Here is a 24881-nt window from a genome sequence, read left to right as displayed (position 1 = left end):
AGTAGAAATTTTCAGAAAAAGTCGTGCGAAAAACTAGTCTTCATGAATCGTCCTCAATCGTCACCACTTAGTTGATTGACAGGAGTTCCACCAATAGTGGTGCGTTTATAATGTTCATGAGACTTTATACATTGTATTCGACTCACAGAAAGTGGGGCCTACTTACGATATAAAATTTTACAGTAAAAAGTTCCAGTTCACAGGATGCCGGTACTTTTTGCCGCAATTTGATCTGGAATTTTTAACGGTCTATGCATACAGACAAACGTTCAAATTTTAATGAAAAATTACTAGATATATTTAAGATAATGATTTCCATATGTTGTAAATTTAAGAGGAAATTTTAGATCTAAGCAAGATTTTGACTTTCAAAGTAGTTGATAAATATGAATAAAAGTATACATCTAATATACAGGTTATTCAGATTAGTTTTTAATTTATTTATTATATTTACAGGGAATACTGGTGATTGCCAGCAATTACACAAAATCGCCAAGAATAAGACAGCTAACAACAGTTTTTAGTGTTATCGTGAGAATTAAACTTTCAAATTGACAATTATCGTCAGTTCCAACGAGGAAGTGACAATCGGTGGATTTAAGGCTACTATACTAGGTCTAATTCAGGGGCTCTAGGTGGATTAACAACAGCTTGGACTGGTATAGTCATGACATAAAACAACCAAGAAAAAAAATACCATGAAAAAGACCAATTAAATTTTTAAACCAGCAGCTGCAAAAAACGCGAACATCAGATTAAATTTTTTGTAAATTTTCGGGTTTAAGATTTAATTTAAGCTATGAGAACAGCCACCTTTTTTAAGCTATCTAAATGCACATGAACTGCAACTTCAGCTCGTAATCTCTCGGGTAACATATTCAGCAAACGTGACTCATCAGTTGCTTTAGTTCTGAAATAGAAAAAAAAATGTCTTATAGATAGTTTGAAATAATAATTTTGTTTTGTAGACAGTTTAAATAGCAAAAATATTTAATGCTAAGTTATTATGTTGCTAAATAGCAAAAATATAATATCTTATTTAGGCGTCTTCAGTGTAATTAAGAAGCATGTACAACTTATTTACCGTTTCATAATAGTAATTTGCTAACTAAATATCTTTGACATTAACAATTAAAAAATGAGAGAATACCATGTCATATACACCGAAGAGCCATTACATTATGACCACCCTGCAAATAACATGTAGGACCACCTTTAGCCCTCAAAACTGCTAACACTTGCTATGACATTGATTCCACAAGGTGCTGATAGGTAGTCTGAGGTATCTGGTACCAAGAGCTCACCAACTGGTCCTGCAATTCCCTCACATTGCGAGGGGGTAACGGGGCAGCACGAATTTGGTTTTCGAAGTAGGACCACAAATGCTCTATTGGATTAAGGTTAGGTGAATTTGGGGGCCAAGACATGACTTGAAAGTCACTGAAATGTTCCTGGACGATTCGACCCTTACGACATGGTTAATTATCCTGTCGGTAAACACCGTCCCCTGCAGGAAAAACTGTTGCCATGAATGGGCGAACTATGCTCAAGTGCTTCAAGTGACGTCTTACAGACGTCAGGGATTGTTCTATGAGGATTATGGGTCCTAATGTGCCCCATGAAAACATTTTTCCTGGGCGAGAAACCATGAAAACCTGGGAGAACCCATTGTGATAGATGGAGGGTGGTCATAACGTAATGGCTCTTCAGTGTATCTTATAATAAGGGAACAAAACTTGGAAGGAGCACTTTATATTTTAATAAGGGAACAATACTTTTAATTTCAACTAATTTCAAGTTCCCTTGAAATATATAAATTTAATTGGATATATTTGATATCTCTCTATATTAAAATATCGAAAGGGTTTGAGTGTTCAATTTACAGTAAGTTGATTTTAGTTTGTTACGTAAAAAATATAAAACTTAGAAATGTGAAGTTACTAAAGTGTGGAGAAAAATGTACAAGAATTACGGTGGGATGAAAAGAATTATCATTTGTCAATTCGAGAATTATTAAACACTAATCTTTTCAGAAAAAAGACAGACCGCAGTAATGCAACTGAGAAACTGAAATTTGATATGCTGAAAAAACCGTATTTGTATATGAACATAACACAGAGTTTTTTTTTCTTAAAGATATTATAATTTGTTCGAAAGTTATTTCAATTTTAAGTGCTTTTTGTGCGTATTTTTTCCTACTTTTTTCTGCTTTACGTTATATTTTGTTTTGCCACGCAAAAACTATAAAACTTAAAAACTTGAAATCGCGATGATTTATAAACATATATACAAAAAGTTTGATGGAATAAAAAATGCCATGATTCAATTATTATTTCGAGAATTTTTATACTTGTTGTTAAAAAAGAGCCTTGATGGTCAATCTATTGCCCACTGAAATTCAACTACAAATTTAAAATTTGAGGTGCTGATAGAATAATTTTGAACTATGAAATTTATTTTCCAATGTTTCAATTTGTGCAATGGTTATTGCAAGTTTAAGTGCCTTTTTTTCAATTTTATTACTTTAAAGAATAATTATTTACCCATTGTTGCAGAAAATTTCATTTTTCTTGCAGTTTTTATTTTATGAGCTCGAGCTTTACTTGACGTCAAAAGTAACAAAAAAATGAATAAATAAAAAGTAAGAGGTTAGATGCTGCCAGTTATAAATCTTGATATTTATATCGAAAGTTTAAAAGTATTAGGACTAATGAGATAGAAAACTGTTTCCAATAGAGATACCCAAGTCAGAGGCTGAACTAGACCTGTGTTTCACTATTATTCATTCAATTTCTATCAGCACTGTTCCTATTGGAAAATTCGTGATCCTATCCTAATAGAAACGTATTACTACTGGTTATGACTGTAATTGATTGATTATTGTAGGATTTCCAGGGGACAAGTTAGTGCAGACACGTCAGCTTAGGCATCTCTAGGTGGACTTTAATGTGATGTGAGGTCATTGTTACATATAATTACTTCTCATTTATTATTTCATATTATGTTTCGCATTCTGTATTCCTAAAGTATAATTTTTTTCATTACTTCTCATTTATTACTTCATATTATGTCTCTCATTCTGTATTCCTAAAGTTTAATTTTTTTCAAATACAGTTGACGATTTTAAAATCTAGCAATCCGTTCATTTCGTTATTACACATACTCGTCATATATTCGTCATGACAAATTTTTTTAAAATGTGCTTAGATAAAATTGTAATATTTATCGATTTTATAAACAATTTTTTTTTATATAAATCGACTGAAGGGGAAAAAAATGATGAATGAAAAGCAACCAAGGGGGTCAGTGAGCGGTGTACACAGTAGACAAAAAAAATTAAAACTTACCTAGACCACGTGTATTCTGCCCATTTCTTTATTTTTAGCTGCAATGAGGCTGGAACTTTTTTATGTGTTAAATACATTTGAATTTCATCCATTCTGTATGAGAGAAAATTAATAAAAAATTGAATTAGAAACAATAGCAATAGATTTGTGTGGATTAAGGAAAATTATTTTTCGTGCACTCAATTTGTCGAGTTTTTATTAAAATACCAAAAAGCAACAAATTTAAAAAAATGAAACATAGAAAAATAATTGTCGAGAGAAACTTCTTGAAATTTTTTTAGCATCAATGGGATAATAAGGAAATACTATCTTTTTCTCAACATACTATATTAATTATTTTTATTACCCTCTATACTATTTTATACATTTCTCGGTATTTCTTTTATTATACTCAAATCAAAATGCACAAATATCCGTATTATTATACATAAAAGATATTTATAAATATAATGATCACTGTGTTTGAAATGATAACTGAATAAAAAGTCATTGTGCAGTAATATTCAATTTTTTTTTATTTAAAAACAGAAATTAGTAAATTTACCAATTTAATTCTTTCTCTTTTAAATTGTTAATTTCATGGGAATATTATTTTTTGTAACTTGAACTTAAAACAATCTCTTATAGTGCCCAATTTTATAGTAATTGTCAGTAATACCATGAATGTACTAATATTACCAAGAATTTACACTATTATATACTGCAAAAATGATTGCAAAATGGAACACTTTTAGCATTTACAACGTATCAAAACGGTTTAAACTCCAAACAATTAATGTTTCTTAAAATATAGAATTCACTTCTTTTGCTGTCACCACACTGTGAAAAATTCCGGATCAAATTACGGTGTAAAGTACATCATTGTACACTTTGGGTGCATCATAGGTAAAATCTATTCTAGTGGTAGTATTAAAACGCAATTTTTACAATAATATTTACTTAGAGTGATTTTACGGATATTATTTTAGTAAAAATTACAGTATATCAGATTTTTTCGTTCCGTAACATGTTCGGGTAAAAATTGATTTTAAGATCAAAAGTATTGACTTTCTGAGTTCCGATACTTTTTACAGGATATATAATCCCAATTTTTAACCAATATAAAACCTTTAATTAACGGTTTCTCGATGGTCTTGTAAGCATTGTAAAAGTATCTTAAGTGGTATCAAATGCCTCTACGTCAAAAATTCTATTTCACGACGCAGTTTTGCTATTCACGCTTCCACCAGAATTGAAATTCTCTGCTTGTGTGTTGCCTTCGGATCTTTATATCATCATTTTAAACACTATATAAGACATGATGGGAATAAAGTTTTTAATATTACTAAAATTAAATTTTTTTTCTGGTTATTTTTGCTTAGTCAATCAGTTGAGGAAAAATTAGGTTATGCATATTGACAGTGCAGGATGAATATCTGCTAGCAGTCTCATTAAATGGAATTAAGTAGTCAATAAAATGCTAGCAGTCAGTAAAACCGATTTAAATGTAATTTCTAAGAGAAAGATCGAAGCATTCTTTCTTTATTCGAAAACTAAACTACTTTCAGTTAATGATATACAATTCACAAAATCACATTTTGCTTACCTGGCTTGAAATTCCTGTCTGTTGGCGTTCATACTTGATATTACATCGCCAACATTACCCATTACAGTTGCAAATACAAACACACCAGCCATAAATATCAAACCAGTGAAAATGTATTCCTTAAAGTGAAAAAAGAAATTATTACATAGTAATAATTTGATATTCTTTTATATTTTAACTTTTTGATAAATGAAGAGCAAATTAGAGGAGACTTGGACAGAACCGGGTAGGGAAATAAAACCGGGACCCAGCACTTTTGATATAAACTGCTTCTACCGTTTATCAGAAATACATAGAACTTGTTTGAGAGAGAACAAAATGTTTTGTGAAAACGATAAAAATTTATCGTATTTCTGGCTCTAATAGGAACACTAATAAAATTGGTAATTTCAACCGAAGAGCTTAGTCAAATGAAAAATAAAATATTGTTAAACAAATTGGTAAATGTGGTAAAATTTAGTAGTTTCATCATGATACCTTCATGGCATAAAAGCTATTTCTAATCAGTTAAATTTACATTTCATTTTCGTATTTTTTATTTAATGTGCGGTAATAAGAACTATAATTTTGAAAACCAGAATTTCCGGTAAGCCTTTACCATATGAACAGATAAGTTTAGAAGTTTGAAAGCAAGTTTCGCATGGCAAAATATGCTAATTCTTCTTTATGCTATCAATCACAATTTAGGGTTAAAACTGGTCATAGCCATTTGGACATATTTGAATAGTACAATAAGCTAAACTATAGATCAAAATTTCAGGTGAGTGTTATATACTGACTCTAAATTGTATAGGTTTTCAGTTTAAAGACTCTAATAAAACGGTTTTAATTCTGCTTTCTTTTTTTTCAAATTTAGCATGATTTAAAGAAATGTTAAAACGTGTTTTAAGCATATCTAGCCAATAAATAAATGCCAGCATAGTTTAAAAACTTATATAAAGTACACGTCAGACAAAAGTTAACGTTCTTAAGTAAATCTTTACATAAATTTGATTATGCAAGTCTGTATTAAAAGTATTCTTTTTATTAATATTTGCAACTTAAACTATTTTGAATTCAGTTTCAGTTCAATAAGTTTTTATATTTAATTTAGATTTTTGAATTTTGTAATATAATTTTCTCATAAAATTTTTGGTATTCTAATTATTTATGAAAATAAAATGTTTTATTTTTATTTATTTAAGCTCTTTTGGTAAATATGTTTTTGGTTTTTACTAGAAAAAGGTATGGAGACAGTACTTGAAATATATCTATTATCAACTGCATTAATGTTTTAAAAAGCACATTATCAAACAACAGCATATGGTGCTGATAAGTAAAAGGATTCAAAAGGATTATGTGGTCGTTCTAGGAATATTGCTACCAATATAAAGATTAGAATAAAAAGAAGAAAAAAACACCATGCGAATTTTTACTTAGATTGTAAGATAAGATGGAATAAAATTCATACCACCGAAATCTAATTCTTTCCGTACCGTTATATGAATTTTTCTTTCCTGTAACCCAAACGTGTGATAAAAAAGCGTAAAAGCTCAAAAAGTGTTCTAACAACACTTAATTAAACTTAAACAGTGTCCAAAAAAGTACTGTAAAAATTGAAGATCAAAATTACTGATACCCCGAGTGCAGAATTTCTGAAATCCCTTTTTACCGTTTAATCTGATACCGTAATTTTTACAGTAATATTTATTTAATTACAGCGATTTTACACTAAATATTAATGCAAAAATTACAGCACATCAGATTTTTTCTCCCGTAAAATTTTAGGTCAAAAATGGATTTTACTAGAAAATATACTGACTCTCAGGGTGCCAGTACTTTTTTACTGTAAAGCAATACTTTGTTTAGGTTTTGTTCAAATAACTGTGTAAGTGTAACTGTTTACGTTGAAGTGCATGGTAGTTTGATAGTTAAAAAATGGTTTGATAGGTCATGGTAGTTAAAAAACAAAACACAAAACAAAAATGTAACGAATTTGAGACATTTAAAAAATAAAAGCTGAAAAATATAAGAATTCGAACTTACTAAATCTGTTTCTGGATCGTTAGCATTACCAATTGTTGTCAGCGTCATAGCAGACCAATAAAGACAAATTATATATTTTCTAAAGAGAAGTTAAGTAATGAATTAGTAAATTTATTTACGAAGAAAAATAGTTTAAATATAGAGAAAGTAACAATTATTTAAAATTTGTAAGAATCTTTATTAAAATTAGCGCTTATTCATTTCCTGCGCAAAAAAAGATAATCCGCGAATATTTATTAATTCTTACTTTAGAAATACAGGGAAATTTAAAATTCAAATGATTTCCCTGGAATTATAACTATTTTAAGCCTATCAGTCAAACTCATAATATTATATTATTAATTTTAATGTTCTACTATTTTATAATTTTTTCTAATGTATATTTAATAAATCTTTACTATTAATTTTACTTAATTTAGGTGAAATTCTTATCTTTAATGTAGCATTTCATAAAAAACTTACAAAATAAATAGCAACAGTCGGTTCTGGTTCAAGTAATTCTGGAGGTTAAGGCTTCTCAATAAGATCAACAATGGCATGATGTCAACATTGCGCACCGGCCGTCTTTATTGAAAAGGCAAAGTGGGTGGGCATAAAACCATCAGCGGGCATAGAAACCCAGTCTAATACAATAATTGCTCAGTATCTTAACTTCTGCCTTATTACGCTGTTAAACAATACGTTTGACATTATATTATAAATTTAAAAATTAAAAAAAAACAACTTTCTTTAAAATTCTTTCCTTTTTTATTACTTCATATTTATATTGCCTGATTCATGTGAAAGAAATTCAATGCAATTTGAAATTTGGATGACTCAAATGCTTTAATGGATTCCTCAGAAATGAAAAAGATCTGAATATGAATTGCAAAAAATTAAAATTTTGCAACTAAAAACATTAATATATAGATAAAAGCATATCATAATAATCACATTCAGTTCCAAATAAGTATAAAATTAAATCACAAATATAGAGTAGAAAATTATATGGAATCAAGAACTATTATCTGTGAAAGCTCGTTTTTTAATTTTTGATTATTTGGATATGGGAAAAGTAAATCGATGTAACATATATGTTTAGAACTTAGCTAGTTATTTTTTTCTAGAATTATTAATCAGTTCAATTGCGAGTTAAATTTCTGAAAAAAACTAAATTGACATTGATGTTTTAAGATATACTAATTTAGAATTGAATTTTTAATAGCCTTTGATACTTTTAGTAAAAATTATAAACAGCGATAAAAGCAAAAATTCGAATATGATTTTACCTAGAAAATCTTTGCTGTTCCGTGTCATTTGTATAGACCCAATCATTGCTTCCTAAACCTTCATACTGAAAAAAAGAAATATTAACTTTTTAAAAAAAATTTAACTAAACAAAAAATTTAACTTAATTGTTGCTTTGTAAACATATGTACTTAGTTCTTCGATAAAATTTACGGAACAATTTAAAAAAGAAACATAAAAAATGTTTAAATGCTTGAACCCATGAAGTTTAGAATATTGTTAAGTTAATTTTTTTCAAAAGTAAATACATTCAACAAATGTTTGCTTTTACATTATACTTTAGAACTTTTTTTTAATGCTTAAAAAATGCTTATGTTCATCATGATACTAATGTAAATGTTGCAATTAGAATGTCAGTTTTTTTAATGATAAATTTATAAAAATATCAATTCCCAGTTAAGAAGTATCTATAGCTCGAACTGTATATAATTATAACATTATTACAACATTAAGGTACTGGGAAAAAACTATTACAACATTAAGGTGTGGGGAAAAAGCAAGATTTGTGGAAACTATGGTAACGGAGAGGAATAAGAAGGGGAAATCCCGTCTCCTTGAAATGCTTATTCTATTTGCAAAAACTATAGTCTATTTGCAAAATGTAGTTTTCAGAATGTTTATTTTGTTAGTTTCTTCGATTTAGTTTTCTGTCTGTGAGTCGTGGCGGAAAGTGGACGAGAATTCGGAATTTCTTTTGGGGGTGTGAGCAATATGCCAAAAACTAGTGGACTGGGATGGATTGAAACTTTAATTGGTTGCAGAAGCAGAGCTTTAGTCGAGATTTGAACACTCAAGCTATTTGGAAAGTTTTATTTTATTTTATAACCGTCGTTGAACAGCCGACCCAATTTCATGGATTTACGACTACTTACGTTCAACTCCGTAGCCTTGTAATTTTGAACCAATCCAGAAGACAAGGAAACTCCTGGATCAGTACCCCCAGAGGTATTGATTTGTTGTGGGAACATGGAGGACTTTGAGACTCGACAGATTTAACGTGCATCAGTCACCATTTACTACACGGGGAGTCTTCGGCCGGCGAGGATCGAACCCACGACCTCTTGGATATCGGCCCAGCGCCCTACCGACCAGGCTATCCCGGCCCTATTTGGAAAGTTGTCGAATTTCGATTGGCAATAAATTCTTTTTGATGTACGATAATTTCTTTTGGTGATGATAAATTCCTTTTGGTTGACAGTATACGCCCGGCTTGTAGAGGTCAAGAAGCGATTGAAACTTGTATAGTCACACAACCCAAAGTTTCAATAATCAAGCCGCCAAACTGACGTTAAATTACCTTTTTTAAAAAAGAACCTAATATCATAATATTTACTAATTTTAGAGGTCAGAAAGCGACTGAAACTTGTATTGTCATTCAGCAAAAAGCTCTTATAAAATTTAATGTACGAATCGGCTAAAAAGTGTTTAAGAAATTTGATTGATACTAAAATCTTCTTGGCATTATCTCCTTGCAATAAATTCTATTCGTATGTAGCTGTGACAAAACGGTTAAAAATGGTATTTTTGAAGCACAGAGCTGCATTGGAGATTTGTGAACTCTAATTAGCTAAAAGGTGTTCGGAAGTTTGACAGATGGGCCGATCGGCTTGTGTTGGAATCAGGGAGCTGGCCTTTCATCAGAGAGGTTCTGAGTTCGAATCCCGGGAAAGGTATGGATGTTCTTTCATTCTCTGTACTCAGCAAACTTGCCCTTTAAATGTCTGTATGACGTAAGGTTATTCCCCAGACGGGTATTGAAAAAAAAGTTTGATGGATGATAAACTTTGCAAGAGCCGGAATACGATTGAAACTCCTATAGTCATTTTAAATAAAGATTTAAGTTCTCCAGCTTAGAAACATGTAAAATTTGGATAGCTCGTTTATTACAATAATAACGTACTAGCGTGGGGGAAAAAAACGAGATTTATGAATACCATGGTAACGGAGGGGGGAAATCGCGTAATGCATCGCTACGCCTAACCTATTTATTTACTTGAAAAAACGTAGTCTTTAAAATATTTATTTTGTGAGCTTCCTCACTTAAGTTTTGTGTCTGTTAGTTTGTTATTTTTAGTTTTATGTCTGTTAGTTATGACTGAAAGTGGTCGAGAAATTTGATTATAAATTTCTTTTTGGAGATATCATCATGAAATCGTGTGTATCAAAGGTGTAAAATCGTGTGCATTAACCCATTGTAAAAAAAAAAAAACATTAAAATATGGCTAATAATTTATAAAATGTTATAAATTATGCAGCTTAATGCATGATGATAAATGGCTTTTGTGACAAATGTCTCTAGGAAATTCATTCGTGGTCGTAGCATACCAAACGTAAATACAGTGAATATTATTGAACAAAAACGTGACGGTGAGGAATATGAAAAATAATGAATAATCTGTGGAAATAAATACATCTGATAAGAGATAATAAAGGCACGCAATCCAATGAATGATGATGGCTAAATTGAGAAACAGTCTCAGGACCCGTATCAGATGTGGATTACTTGTGAAACTGAAATAAAAAGTAAACATAGAGATTAAAACAAATGTCAATTAATCCTAAAAATTAAAAAAATTTATTTGAATTTCATCTCTTACCTTTCAGCGAGATCGTAGAACTTGTATAAGATATGAAATTTCAGGAGCTTTGTCAGACGTGCTATTTTAATAAAAAAATATTCAGTTTGAAAAAATGCATAAATATGACACTGTTCTGAATGAAAATAATAAAACTGATGAGCTTATTAATTAGTGTATGGTCAAAACGATTAGTTCTAAAATATCAATTTAGTTATAATATTTAAGACTATGGAGTTAACTAACGGAGTTATGAAAATAAAATTAAAAGTTTTGAATGGAAGTAGGATTAATGTTTGGAATTATGTTTATTAAAAATTTTATTATTACCATTATTTGCACATCATAGCTTAAAAGCAATGTACAGTGAGCAAAAATAAAAGCGGATCAATCTGAATAACTTTTGATCTAATGATCAGATCTTCCCTTTCTAGCACTCAAGTTAGAGGGAGTGACCTCAAATATGCTAATTAATTCCTCCAAGACGATATTTTTAAGTTACGAAATCGGACACAAAAACGTACTTTCTCTGAATAAACATACTTTTTTTTGACGATTTAGGATTTTTGAACCTCAAAATATAGCTGCAATGTAGGAAATATATTATTAATAGTTTGGTCAGATGAGCGACCCAAAGTTTGGACCCTTAATGTCAATTTTAGTTTTTTCATATTTTGCCATATCTATAGAACTTTTTAAGAAAATTAAAAACTTTTCACAGTCAATTATAAAATGTGTTTCTCCGAAGATAATCGTATGCAAAAAATAGCTTTTAGTAAATATTTCTTAATGTATCTGATAATAATCGGAAAATATTGCATTGTGAGGTATAAAATTTTTTTACAACATTTAAAAGAATGCAATTTAACATGGCAAAATATAAAATTTGAGTGAAATCGGCCGAATAGTTCCTGTGAAATAGAATTTTTAATGAAAAACGTTTCTTGATGCTTGCTTGTATACTCGTTAATGGTAAATATTGATAACATTTTTTCATGCTCACGATTGGGCTATAAATTATAATATATCGTTCTCCAAACTACATCTGCAATTGGATCCGAAGGTTTGAGTAAGAATTGGCTATATTGGCATGCATTACTGCGTCGAGCATTTTTTTAAATTTTTTATAGTGCGCTAAATTTGTTTTCAGTCCCGTTCATACCATATCAATTCCTACCCTTAGATTAATTCTTTCGCTTCTTCTTCTTCTGATATCTTAGATTCTGAAGTTTTTTCTTAGTTCTGAAAATTTGTAAAATTTGTTTTTTTTTTCTCTTATTTTCAAAATTCTTTCAGTCTTTTCTCTTTTTTATAGGTTTTTTTTCTGACTGTGATACATCTATTGTAAAGACGTTTATTAACTACTTTCACCTAATATGGTTAAACAACCAGAATTCGATCACAACAGCTTGGCCCACCTATTAAACCAACCAAGTTTTGTGCAACGGGGTACATATTATAACCGAGAGATGTAATCTGTCAATCTGGCATTACCGATAGAACAATGTTTGAGTCACAGCGTTGACACTATTTCTCTCCATTCTCAGCACTCGATGAGTTTCAAGTGTGCTGCGCTCTCCAATTTGGGACCCTGGACTATTAGAATACGATATTTCCATACATGCATAGATGACAGCACCACAGAGCTGCTTAACATTATATAGTCTAGTATTTCTCAACTGTTACAATATGTTAAACAACCAGATAAACTAATTAAGTCCCATTATACGGTTCATTTGTTAAAACACCACAACTATTCAACCACAACCTAACTCCAGTACTCATAACGTGACGAAAATCCTAGCTCCAATGTGTAATTAAATTTAATTTTTATATATTTTTTTAACTGTACTAGTAATAAACGGTTTCAAACAAATATAGGTAATAAATGTTCTTAACCATAAACTTTACGGATAATTGAATGAACAGATTTATGCTGGTCACTTTACCGGAATTTTATAATGAAAATTCTAACTATGTACGTAAAATTTAAAAAAACGATTGATTTCATTATAATTTGTTAACTGGAGCACTGTTCAACTTAACATCTTAATTATAACATTATGATTCACCATTAAATCCTTTTTTTGAAAATGTACTACTAACAGTTACATACTGTATTAGTGGAATAAGATATAAGAGTTGATTAAAAAAAAGGAACATTTTCCATTTATTTTAATGCTACTAGGAAATAATGCTGTAATGGAAATAAAAAAGACTTTCATGAAGTGTAAAATAAAAGCAAATAAATTTGATGCAAAGCTTTAAAACTTGAATACTTGGAGAAAGCCATTGAAAAAAATTGAATAAAATAAATCTTACCTGCACCTGCTGTACACAAAAAAAACTTTAACCAGCTGAAACTGCCTGTAAAACAAAGTAATTTTTTATAGCAACTAAATAAATAATATATATATATTCCAATAATGTTTTTATCTATATTATTCTGGATTTACGAAATATGACCTCATAAACGAAGTAAATATAAGGAATTGTATAATGCAACGCAAAATATAAAAAAAAAGTAAAACGAAATCTGAAGATTCGGCGGCATATTTGTTCCATATATTGACGTCATTTCATTGTTTCTTTTTTTACTATTTTTGTAGTCGGGAAGGCAAAGGATATTCATTTTATTACCGTGCATAGAACTCATTTACATTTTTCCTTGAAGGATGCTAATTCTGTTTTATTTAATGGTGGCAGTATTTAAACAAACTACACAAAATTGTACTAAATAACAAGTAATTATTTACACCTATAATTAGAAGAAATACGCGTAAACCGATTGCCTATTTGTTTTATTATATACTTTAGCAATATAATTTATAATTTAGATAAATTTATTTTCCTTTGGCTTCATTAAAACAAAAACTTCAATTATTTTTAAGTTTTTCTAATTTGTTCTTACCTCAAAATGTTAATAGTTTATTTTTGAACGAGTTTAACATATTATAAATATTTTGTCTTTATACAAACTAATAAGGTAATATTTTTGCCCCAACATTCTAATTTCATACAAACTCTAATAAATCTCCATAAAAGTCGGTGGCCATCGCTTTTCTTTGAGAAAAAAGTACATTACCCGTAATAGTAACTTACTTTAGCAAAATTAATTGAGTTGATTGTTAATTTATAAAATTATTATTCAAAGATTAACATAATTTGGAGTCGTATACTTTTTACTATGGTGGTTACAGCATCAGGCTAGGGGGTCAAAAGTCTAGAGTTCATATATAGTGGGTGCCTAATGTTTGTTTCTTACACTTCGTATTACATTATTGACACCGGTGAGAGAACACGAAACTTTCTCCCTCCTCAACAAATGTCAACATTACATTTTTTCTCAAGCTACATCAAGTTCCAAACTGAAGATAACTTTTACGGGCAGAACGGAAATTTACTGTCAGTTTCATATGTTTTCGAGGAAAAATGTTACGGGCAAATCTGTATTTTTATGGTCATTATAGCAGCACATGCATAAATTTATTTTTACGCTCAGTGACTGGAACACGTTTTACTGGTCACTAATTGCAATCTAGTGAATGAGTTTCATAGAGGATATAATACTTATATCTTCATAAATGTACATGTGGTTACTTGTTACTTGGATTTAAATCAAATGTTTTCGGAAATGAATGTTTGCTGAGGGAAAACAAAAAATTATTTAAAGAAAAAAAGAAAAAAAAGGGATGTACCTGGCAAGTAAGCAATGAGAGTTTGACTAGGCAACACAGATATGACATCTTCAATAAAATGAGGTTGACTGATGAAATGTTGACGAATCTTCAGATGATCGAAAACCTGAAATAAGGAGAGTGATTCAAGAAACCATAAAAATGTTACTCGCATTTGATATTGACGAAGTAAGAAATGCCATCATTGTAAATGCGTTTTTAGACAAGGTATGGAAAGGAAAATTACTTTATTATTACATTTGCAATTATAAATAATTTTTAAGCAAAACATAATAAAATATGGTTTGATGGATGAAAACCCCGGCAGAAAGAGACAGCGCATTCATTTTTCATCGTTTTCTCAAAAAAAATATTGAGTTAAATGTGTGAAACTAGTTAAATGTGTGAAATAATTATATTTCTTACTATTTGTTTGCCATTTGGCAATGTATAATGTGGCTGGGAAATGTCAGTAATACTCATATATGGCAGTACTTTTACTTTCGTTACTTGTACCGCCGGTACAAGTAAAAAGTACGTACTTTTACTTGTACTTCGTTACTTTTTAAATTTAGTACTTTTACTTGTACTTTCGTTACTTTTTTAGGGAAAAAGTACAAGTATTTGTAACGGAAATATCGAATGAAATCGTTACTTTTTTCTAAAACTCGGTAAGCTTTCTAAAAAAACAAAAAATTAAATTTAAAAAAAATGCTTATGTTTTTTTAATTTATAAAATTAATGTGCAATATATATGCATTCACAGCTAACTTCGTGTTTAAATACCTTCTGTTTCAACTTATACTGCACATTCAATTATTTTTTACTAGCTCAAAGATCACAAAGCTATCTGAAACCCCGTGTTTGCTTTGTTTATGTTTGTGTTTTTAAAACGCGTTTCTAAAGAGTAAAACAATTTTAAATCAATGGTAATTTAAATAAATAAAAATAATAAACTAAAAATTAAAATCAATAGATAAAATTTCTTTTTCGTGCAAATCCATAAAAAGTTTGATATTAAAATTATATTTGATTTTAAAATTATATTATACGATTATATTATAAAATTATATTATAATATTCTTCCGAATTTAAAAATAAATTAATGTCCATAACTTTCAAAATTAAAAATAATTAAATAAATAACAACAATTTTGCAAAAACATTAAAGAACATAAGAATATTATTCAATAAAATTTTAGGTTACTTTGAATTTTCGATTTCCTAGAAATGTACTTTTAAATCGTTACTTTTTTTGTTTAGTACTTGTACTTTTACTTGCACTTTTACTCGTTACTTTTTAAAATAAGAACTTCTTACTTTTTACTCGTTACTTTTTTTAAAAATACTTGTACTTTTACTCGTTACTTTTTAAAAGTAACGTTGCCATATATGGTAATACTCAATCATTTCATAATTTTAATATCGATTTTCAGCATTGTAGACAACACCTAAATATTGAGTACAATGACGGATTTCTCATTTTGCATACACATAAAAGTGTTAATAAATTTTTTTAAATGTTTTGTACAAAAAGACTTTCACACTAAAACTTTTTTTGTAAATAATAAAATGTCTATAGTAAGCAAAGAATTAATGATCAAGACAACAATAAATAAATTAAAATTATTTCGTAGAAACATTTCATTCATTGGGAATATTTTAATATTTAAGACAAAAAATGCTAAAAGCTCTGTAATTTAATTTACACTTAGAGTAATTTTATTGGAAATCATTTCAAAGATTCCAAAAATCATTATCTTTGTACTTAGAAAATTCAATTAATTAATTAATACATGTCGGCATATTGTCTATGCAATTTTAGGCAAGGTATCGAATATGAAAATTCTAGCTTTTTTATTTCAAAAAATTTAATTGTACCTACTGATTTATTTCATTTATTAATATATGCTTACATTTTTAATGCAGACAGCACAACTTTTTGTGATAATAATTTAAATGTTTAAGTTTTATGAAAAATGTTACGAAAACATCATGCGATCATTATTTCTAAAAGTAACAAAAGTATAACTTTGAAAATAATTTCAATATAATTAGCTTTACCAACAGCACAAGTATAATTAGAGGTTTCAAATTTGAGATAGAAATGGTTGCAAAAAAGTTTTGCGTCAATCATTTTTAATTAAGTTGCTTTTATATCATTATTTTAGGGTCACACTGAATTTGGTTATATTTTTAAATAGTTAATTATTATAGGAATATCTTGATTAATATCGAATACCGTAATAGCTTAAAAAACCTAATATTTGAATCATACATATCAGCCCTACATCATACATACCTAATAATAGAACCAACATAAAAATCTTCATCGAAGTTATTGTTGGACTTAAAACTATGCTTTAATTATTAAAATTAAATCTCAAATTAAAATTAAAATGGCATTCAGCATTTTATGACTTTGAAAACTTGCCATTCTGCAAGCATGTTTAAAAATTCATTATGCACCATTTTCTGCTCTAAATTTATTATTAATATTTCGGAGTAATTTTGAGAAATAATTTAGTTAATTGGTCCAACACACTCTTTCTTATTTTTTATTTTATTTTATTTATTTATTTTTCTCAAGGAAGAGTATTATTCTTTATTTATGTTTGTGTTTATGAAATAGTCATGATAATGATATTTTTCGAATTCTGAAAATCAATATGGCATATACAGCAACAATAATTAAAACAAATAATTTTGGTTAAGAGGCTCGTCCCCTCCCATCCGAAGTTAACTGCCAAAAGGGTAGAGACGGGAAGGAACAGAATGTGCTTTAAATCCTCTGAATATGCTTTAAATCCTCTGGATATAAATCCTCTGAATATGCTTTAAATCCTAAACTGATGATGGATACTTATTCCATTTGACGCTATCTCTCGATGCATGTAAAATGCAAGGCAGTCACCCAATCACAATTTGAGATGTTAAAGTAGGCCGTATTTCTGTTCCTGTATTAAGTTTTTGAGACAAAATTACGCCAGTAAAATTCTGAAATCAACAGTTTTTGATGGGTAGTTAAATAGTACATAATTGCCAATTTTTAGATTTTTGATAAGTGTCTTTGTTTTTATGCAACTAAAGCTAAAATTTTTTTTGAAAGTCATCCAAATCATTTTTCATCAGTTAATAAAATTAAATGTTAAGAACTGAAAAGCGTGTAGTGTTAAATTAATTACTCAAAAACCACAAAACGCGTCATTTTATTGCGTTAAAGGTTTGAGGAAAAACTCATAAAAGCTCTAAAATTATAATTTTTTTTTCCTAATCTAATAAAACGACAGCATTATTTTTGAAAGATATTGTGCTGTCTAATAATACCATGCAACCGAAAGTTCAACAAAAATATCAAGAAAACACAAGTTAAAAATTTAATCTAAAATCCAAGATGGCGAGGGTAGAGATTTCTTGAGTGTTATAAATTTGTTTTCATTTTGTTCCATTTCAATCTAGAAAGTCAGCAGTTAGTCGCATAAAAAATTTGCTGATTATAACATGCGTCACTAAAGCCATATTTAATTCCTTTCATGGGTAAGTAAGAATTATTTATTACGAAGCTAGATAATGATTGATAAATTCATTTTGTGTCTGGAAATAGTAGTAATTAACAATTTAGAAAGATTGCTAAACATTAATAAAACGCACTTGCAACATTGAGGACATACAAAACAAATTGTGAAGTATTCTCTAGATGTAACTATATTACTCAAAATGGTGATATTAAAACACAATCAATCATTTTATTTCCATAATTCGTGAATTACACTGTTAATCATATATATTTTTTGAATTAATTTTTATTGTTGTTTTGGAAGAATTAGAACAAAAAAAGTGCGAAAGAACAATTGATTGCAAATTTATAAAAAAAAATGAATAAAAATGTTTTCATGGCGTTTTTGCCCCCTTCAGAATAAATAAACAAGAAAAAAATGCTTTTTTTTCACTCCAAACGTTATTCAATTAATAAAGTGCTTAAAATTTCAATTTGCATTCATTTAACAAAAAATTTTACTTTCTCGGTTTCTCTAAATTATATGTTGCTATTTAATTTAAAGAGAGCATTATAAAATTGTAATGATATTTTTTGAGGATTGAATGAAAAGAAAATTGTTCTTCGCATTTAATATCAGTAAGCTTATTAATTTCAATCACGCACATTTACATACAAAGTCATTAAATTGAAAAAACAAATAATTTTTTTGTCATGTTTACTACACATAGGTTAGTTAAAGGGTAAGTAAAACGATGAAATATGTAAATTGTAATGCATATAAGTTATAGTTTTTTTTAAAAAATTGTATAACAGCAATTTTTATAATAAATATTTGCTATTGGTTTTATTTTTAAAAATTAAAAAATTTAAACATTTTAAGAAGTTGATCTTGTGTTGCCTTTTTCACATTGCTGCATATTTTATGTATGTCATTCACGTTCTAACTGCTTATCATTCAAATCATTAAATTTATCGCCGAACGTACCAAAAATGTTCACTATATAAAAATAAATCAATCTAGGTAGATTAGCTAAGTCACTATACTACATTTGAAATTATACTAAGAATTCAGATAAAAAATAAAATAAAAAACCTTTTTTCAATAAAAAATACAAAATAAGTCAGCTATGATATGTTAGAGTAAACTATCCTGCTTATTTTTAGAGCATAATAATTCTTCTTTAAAATAAACAAAAAACATTATGCAACTTAAAATATAATTTACCTATTGTTTAAATAAAGTAATGAGCTGTTGTTGAAAAATATTACGAATACCGAAACGTAAACATTTAATCCGTATAATTTTTATGTACTTGCCATAGTCTTTAAATTTATAAAATATCCGTTCTGATATAAATATCGTACATAAAATAAATATAATGCATTTAGATACCTATTATTGTGTTAGGGCATAAAAAGATTATTTTAGTTTGGTATGTTACGCATAGGCGTTTGAGGTTCGAATTATGACTGTGGTTGGCCTCACAGTTCCTAATCCTTTGTTGATCTCAATGATGACATCGAATAGTGGTTAATGATGATTCTTGGTTTCAATTGTCACGGATTAACCATGCGTAATTTTGGATAATTTTCACTTTTGTTCAACTTAAATGAAAGATAGTTTTACTTAAAAAGTTATTAAATAAAGCTAAGTTTCGGTATATAACTTAAAAGTAATCTTGTTTTCCGAATTGTTGCCAAAGTTTTAAGATTAGAAATTAAATGTTTGGCATGTAACAAACGCCTCAAAATGACCGACGCTTTGAAAAATTAATTTGTAAAAAAGGGGAAAAAATATAAGACTCATTGATTTTTTATTTAAAAAAAAAAATGACGTAGTTATTTATTCAAAATTATTTGAAAAATTAATCAAAAGATGGCGCTGCTTTTTGAGAAATAACTATAAACACCAGTTCTGCATACCTCACCATTCTAACAGTAAATATCTGAACGAGAGTGTTTTATCTTTACTTTTTTCTCTTTTCCTTCATTCTGCGCCTCATTGCTGTTGTTGTACAAAATGGTAGTTTTTAAAATATTGATTTATAACTTTTTCTAGTAGCAGCGTTATCTGTTGTCGAACTTAATACTTAATTTTAAAATTTGGAGGGAATACCTGGGTTTAAGGCTGCAAGATGTATACTTTTATTTTTTTCTATTTCTTTTTAATTGATATTTCACATCGTTGAGCATCGTGTAATAAAATAACGAATAATGAAATAAAAAAATATAAGTCAATAGGGATATGCGATCTATATAAAAACGCTTTAACTCATTGCAGAACAAAACATCTAGATTCAAACCGAAACCAACCAGTATATCTTCCGAGACATAACCATAAAATGTACCTTTTCAAAATAATTGTTATGGTCTTACCTCTTTGTGATTAAGCACATAAAAAATGCATCAACCATTTATATGTATCAAATGAGAATTATTTGAATTGCAGCTGAATTAACTTTTAATGCGCCATTAATGCCAGGATATTTTCCAAGCAAAATCTTTCCTCTCTTTCGAATTCCAAATCGAATAAGCAAGAAAAACTTCCAAGTTGAGCGTGTGTCATAAAAATTTCGTGTATGCATTTTCATGAGGGTCTATGAATATGATTTACGTTCCTTCAAGAAAGCATTCATCGCTACTTAAGTTTATGTCAGACGAAACATAAAATATTGAGTTTTATTTGTTTTGTCACAATGTGAGTGCATCAGATAAGTTTCTTTCTGGGCCTTGAAATCTTGCTTAATAGCATGATTTCGATTGGAGATCCCATCAGGGAGGACGCAACGATATTGACAGCTGCTCGTAAACAAACGACAATAGGGTAATCGTGGTAATTTAGGACTTGTTTGGGATGAAATTTGTTTACTTGCGCTTCTTTATGCAAACCAGATCGAGTTCTCATAAATATACTATTAACATACTCAAACAAATTTCATTAGGAAGACGCCATACCAGTGCTTTCCGCCGCAAATTTTCTTTCGCCTTCGTAACTAATTTAAAAAATAGAAAAAATGAGTCCAGAGGTTTAAAAAATAGAAAAAATGAGTTCAGAGAATTAAAAAATAGAAAAAGTGAGTTCAGAGAATTAAAAAATTGAGAAAGTGAGTTCAAAGAATTAAAAAAAGGAAAAAGTGAGTTCAGAAAATTAAAAAATAGGGAAATTGAGTTCAGAGATTTAAAAAATAGAAAAGTGAGTTCAGAGAAACCTAAAGAAAACCATGACGTTTCATATACCAAAAAGAAACTTTGAAAACATCAAAATGAAAATAATTTATAAGAATATAATTTATGATTACTCAATGGAGAGGTTCTTTTCCAATAATTTGATTGCATTTAGATATTTTGAATTTTTTTCAGGAATTGGAACTTTATGGTTTACTATAGGTTCTTCTGAATTCATTTTTTTCTTTCTTTGAAATTTTCAATAATAGAGATAATTTGAAAACGAAATAATTTGAGATAATTTGAGACGAAAAGTGTTTCCTCTGGTATGGTGTCCTACATAAAGCTAAAAAAAGTGGTAATGAGGGTTAAAATTCGTAATGAGTATTTCGGTTACAGCTTCTTATTTATTTTTACACCAAGCTTAAAAAACACGCAATTGCTGAAATATTGTACTGATATACGACTTGGTTACTGATGATACGACTACTGATACGACTTGGGGTAGTCATCATTCAACTTATAAGTCCATTTAAATTCAGCTTAGCATAAAAAACTGAAGATAACACTCAAAACAGGATAACCCTTACACTTAATTTATTTCGTCATTTAAATTTCCTTTGATTGATTTCTGACAGGTCTAATTTCAGCGCATTTGCAATGGGTGTCTTAAATGTGTTGATAATTGTCAACTATATTTAGCAATAATCGACACATGTAATTTGTTTACTCTTAAAACGATCTTTTTAACATACTAAACCATGATGAGGGCAAACTCAACAGACAAATATAAAAAATTAGGCTGATACAATGTACTTAAAAAATAATTTAATTAAGTATAAAAAGGTACTTACAGGAATTCCATCTTCTAAATAGGCGGTGTGCAGTTGTACAAATATATCAAACAAATAAATAAAATCACATAATATGTCAAAATAAAACATACAGCTTGGCCCATTCTAGAAAAAAAATTCCATGATATTGACGAAATAAATATTTTATGTATCATCATGAATTAAACTTTATTGATACGAAGGAATTCGTAAGAAAACATACAAATTTCATTAGTGATGAGATTTTAACAAGATCAATTTTACATCAACAAAAATAGTACAAAAATCAAAATGCACTTTTATTCTAAAACAATAACTATAATCAAATTAGTTTCGATTTTAAATAATTATGTTTAATAGACGTATTTTCGAACTATGCATATATTTTCCTGATTCATTTACCAACTTTTAAAAATATTTACTCATACAAACAAGCTAAATTTCAAAATCTCTACTAGAATTAAATTTCGACAAAAAAAGCATTTTTTTAATAAGCTAGTTATTTAAAACTTCTAATATGGAAAATAAAAGACTGTTTTATTTTGTATAAAATATTTTTTTCCCTCATTTAAAGTATGAAATACTTATTTATGAGTTTTATAATATATTGATTTACAGCACAAAATATAACTACACAGCACCATCTGGCATTTAATTGTCTACATTGTTTGAAATAATGAAAGGATTCTTTGAAGAAATTAGCGTTAAAACACACATTCACTAAAAAAAGAAAAAAAAGATTTAAATTTAATGCAAATATACTTTCGTAAAGGCGCTTATGAAATAATAAAAAGACATTAATCTACTCTTGCGGTGCCTGTTAATGAAATCGCACCTGATGAAAAAAGCAGCAAACATACAGAGCAGCAAAAATTCAGGATATAGCATAAATGTCTAACCCACAGAACTCGTGCCACGGTATGGCACGGTAAGATTTTAACAATTCCATACGAAGTGGCACAATGAGAACTTTGAGCAAATGAGAAGTTTTGAATTACTAATGTCGTCGACAAGGACGTTAGTAAAAAATCCACAAATTCAAAAACCATGTTATTTAAGTACTGATTGTTTAAATAACAGTTGAATTTAATTTTTCAGATCATCGATTTTTTTATACATAACCGAACTGAATAAACCTAAAAAAATATTTATTCACAATAAAAAGCTCTTAATTTTGTTTAGTTTATTACATTACTTTTCAAGCCACTACTAATATAACTTACATGGAATGTGCTGCCTGAGAAAAAGTATTTCGGCATATAAAAACCCTTTTATTTTCCCTTTCATATATGAGACACGATGATTCAGCTGTTAAAGTCACTGAGCTATTGCTTCAAAGCACTAGGGAGCCCTCCTTGGTGGTAGTGTGAAACCCATTAAGCTCTATATTTATGGATACTATCTTTCCTTGCAAGTAAAGGCGTCTTGTGCGCAATCTTTTTCATATTGATACTATCGTGTTGGACACTAAATTATGGATTCTTAACCTTCATGACCTTTTACCCCAACACAAAATGCTTCAAGACTGCTCTTATGTACGCAAAAAAGTTCCCAAAAAATGCTAGTAACATACATATATTTTTTTCAGATAGGGGTATTATTCTCAAAACAGTTTTCCATAATGCAAAGAATACACCTCTAACTTTTAAGCTGAATAATATGTGTCTGTTTAATATGTTTTTTATATCTGTTTAATATGTTTTTTATAAGTGAAAAGTCATTCTTTCCTTTTTATCACCTAGATTTGGATTGAAAGTAAATTTAATGTAGCAATACATGTTATATGAGAATATATATTTTTGTTCTGGGATAATTTTCATTGTCATGGCTAGTTAAATTTTAAATGTTGGGGTTCTAACATCTAATTTCAAAATGACCAAAGACAATATATTTGTAACTATAAATACTTGTATGCGCAGTTGTAATATATCTTGCACAAAATGTAACAGCAGCCATTTAATATCTTTGTGGTCATAGCTTTAAACAGAGTTTTATTAAATAAAAAAGAATTAAATAAACATTTCAGCTTAAATAAAAGCTATAATCTTTGATTTTTAATTAAAAAAATATTAACTGTCACTGAATTTTTAATTTACAAGCTTGTAGATTAAAATCAAATATAATATTAAATAATTTATTTTTTTAAAATTTATAACCTGATCTGAACTTGAGTGATTCCAAATAATAGTTATTCCGGATGTTTGACTTTTTCGTTTCACACTGTAAAGAGATTGTGAAAGAATATAGGAACTCTTAAATAAATATTTATTAATTTCATTTCTATCGAAGGATTCTTTATCTTGACCACTTAAAAAATATTTTTTGTCTTTAAATGGTAACTTTATAATCTTCAAATATTAAATTCAAATATTAAATTCAAATATTAAATTATGTAATCTTCAAATAGTAACTTTAAAAACAATAATAAGTTATTTCTAAGCCATTAATGCATAAATCTGATGAGAAAAATTTATACTTTGTACTTAATATTGTTAATACTTTATAAATATAATAATTACTGTTTACTTAAAGTATTAAAATCCCATAAGTTTTATAATTTGCTACCTTTACCCTTTGACTCAGAATTTTTATAAGGCATATTTCTCATACTTTTTTTCATTATTTTGCATTAATTTAGGCTAAAATAAGTAAAAAATATAATTAGCATTTTAATAATTCATGGTTATGAAATGCAGCTTTGCTATCCTGGTGTCCTTTTTGAGATAAAACTAAAGTCTTCCAAACTAAGCTCACTTTCAAACAATAGTTTTTCAGATTTGCACTTCTTAAGATTTAAGTTATTCATCACAGAAGTTTCTTTACTTTACGAAAAAATTTATTGATATTTTTTTTTGAATATGAATGAAAAATATTCAAACTACTTCTT

General features: G+C 28.4%; 1 protein-coding gene across 4 annotated transcripts in view; it reads right to left on the bottom strand.

Moving 5' to 3' along the window:
- The window catches only part of LOC107455636 (cyclic nucleotide-gated channel rod photoreceptor subunit alpha), a 70956-nt gene that overhangs the window by 24479 nt on the left and 21596 nt on the right, over positions 1-24881 (bottom strand). For all 4 annotated transcript variants that reach the window (XM_071183297.1, XM_016073271.3, XM_016073272.3 and 1 more), the window contains 10 exons: positions 22016-22120; positions 14519-14624; positions 13143-13187; positions 10842-10902; positions 10656-10755; positions 8226-8290; positions 6958-7036; positions 4933-5051; positions 3348-3440; positions 814-910 (listed from right to left, as the gene is read on the bottom strand). In XM_071183297.1, the coding sequence (XP_071039398.1) occupies positions 814-910; positions 3348-3440; positions 4933-5051; positions 6958-7036; positions 8226-8290; positions 10656-10755; positions 10842-10902; positions 13143-13187; positions 14519-14624; positions 22016-22120 (870 nt within the window). The remainder of the gene's footprint in view (positions 1-813; positions 911-3347; positions 3441-4932; positions 5052-6957; positions 7037-8225; positions 8291-10655; positions 10756-10841; positions 10903-13142; positions 13188-14518; positions 14625-22015; positions 22121-24881) is intronic.

The sequence above is a fragment of the Parasteatoda tepidariorum genome, chromosome 7, assembly GCF_043381705.1.
Source record: "Parasteatoda tepidariorum isolate YZ-2023 chromosome 7, CAS_Ptep_4.0, whole genome shotgun sequence".
Taxonomy (NCBI): domain Eukaryota; kingdom Metazoa; phylum Arthropoda; class Arachnida; order Araneae; family Theridiidae; genus Parasteatoda; species Parasteatoda tepidariorum.
Note: the sequence above shows the minus strand (reverse complement) of the source record. Positions and strands in the feature narration are given on the sequence as shown.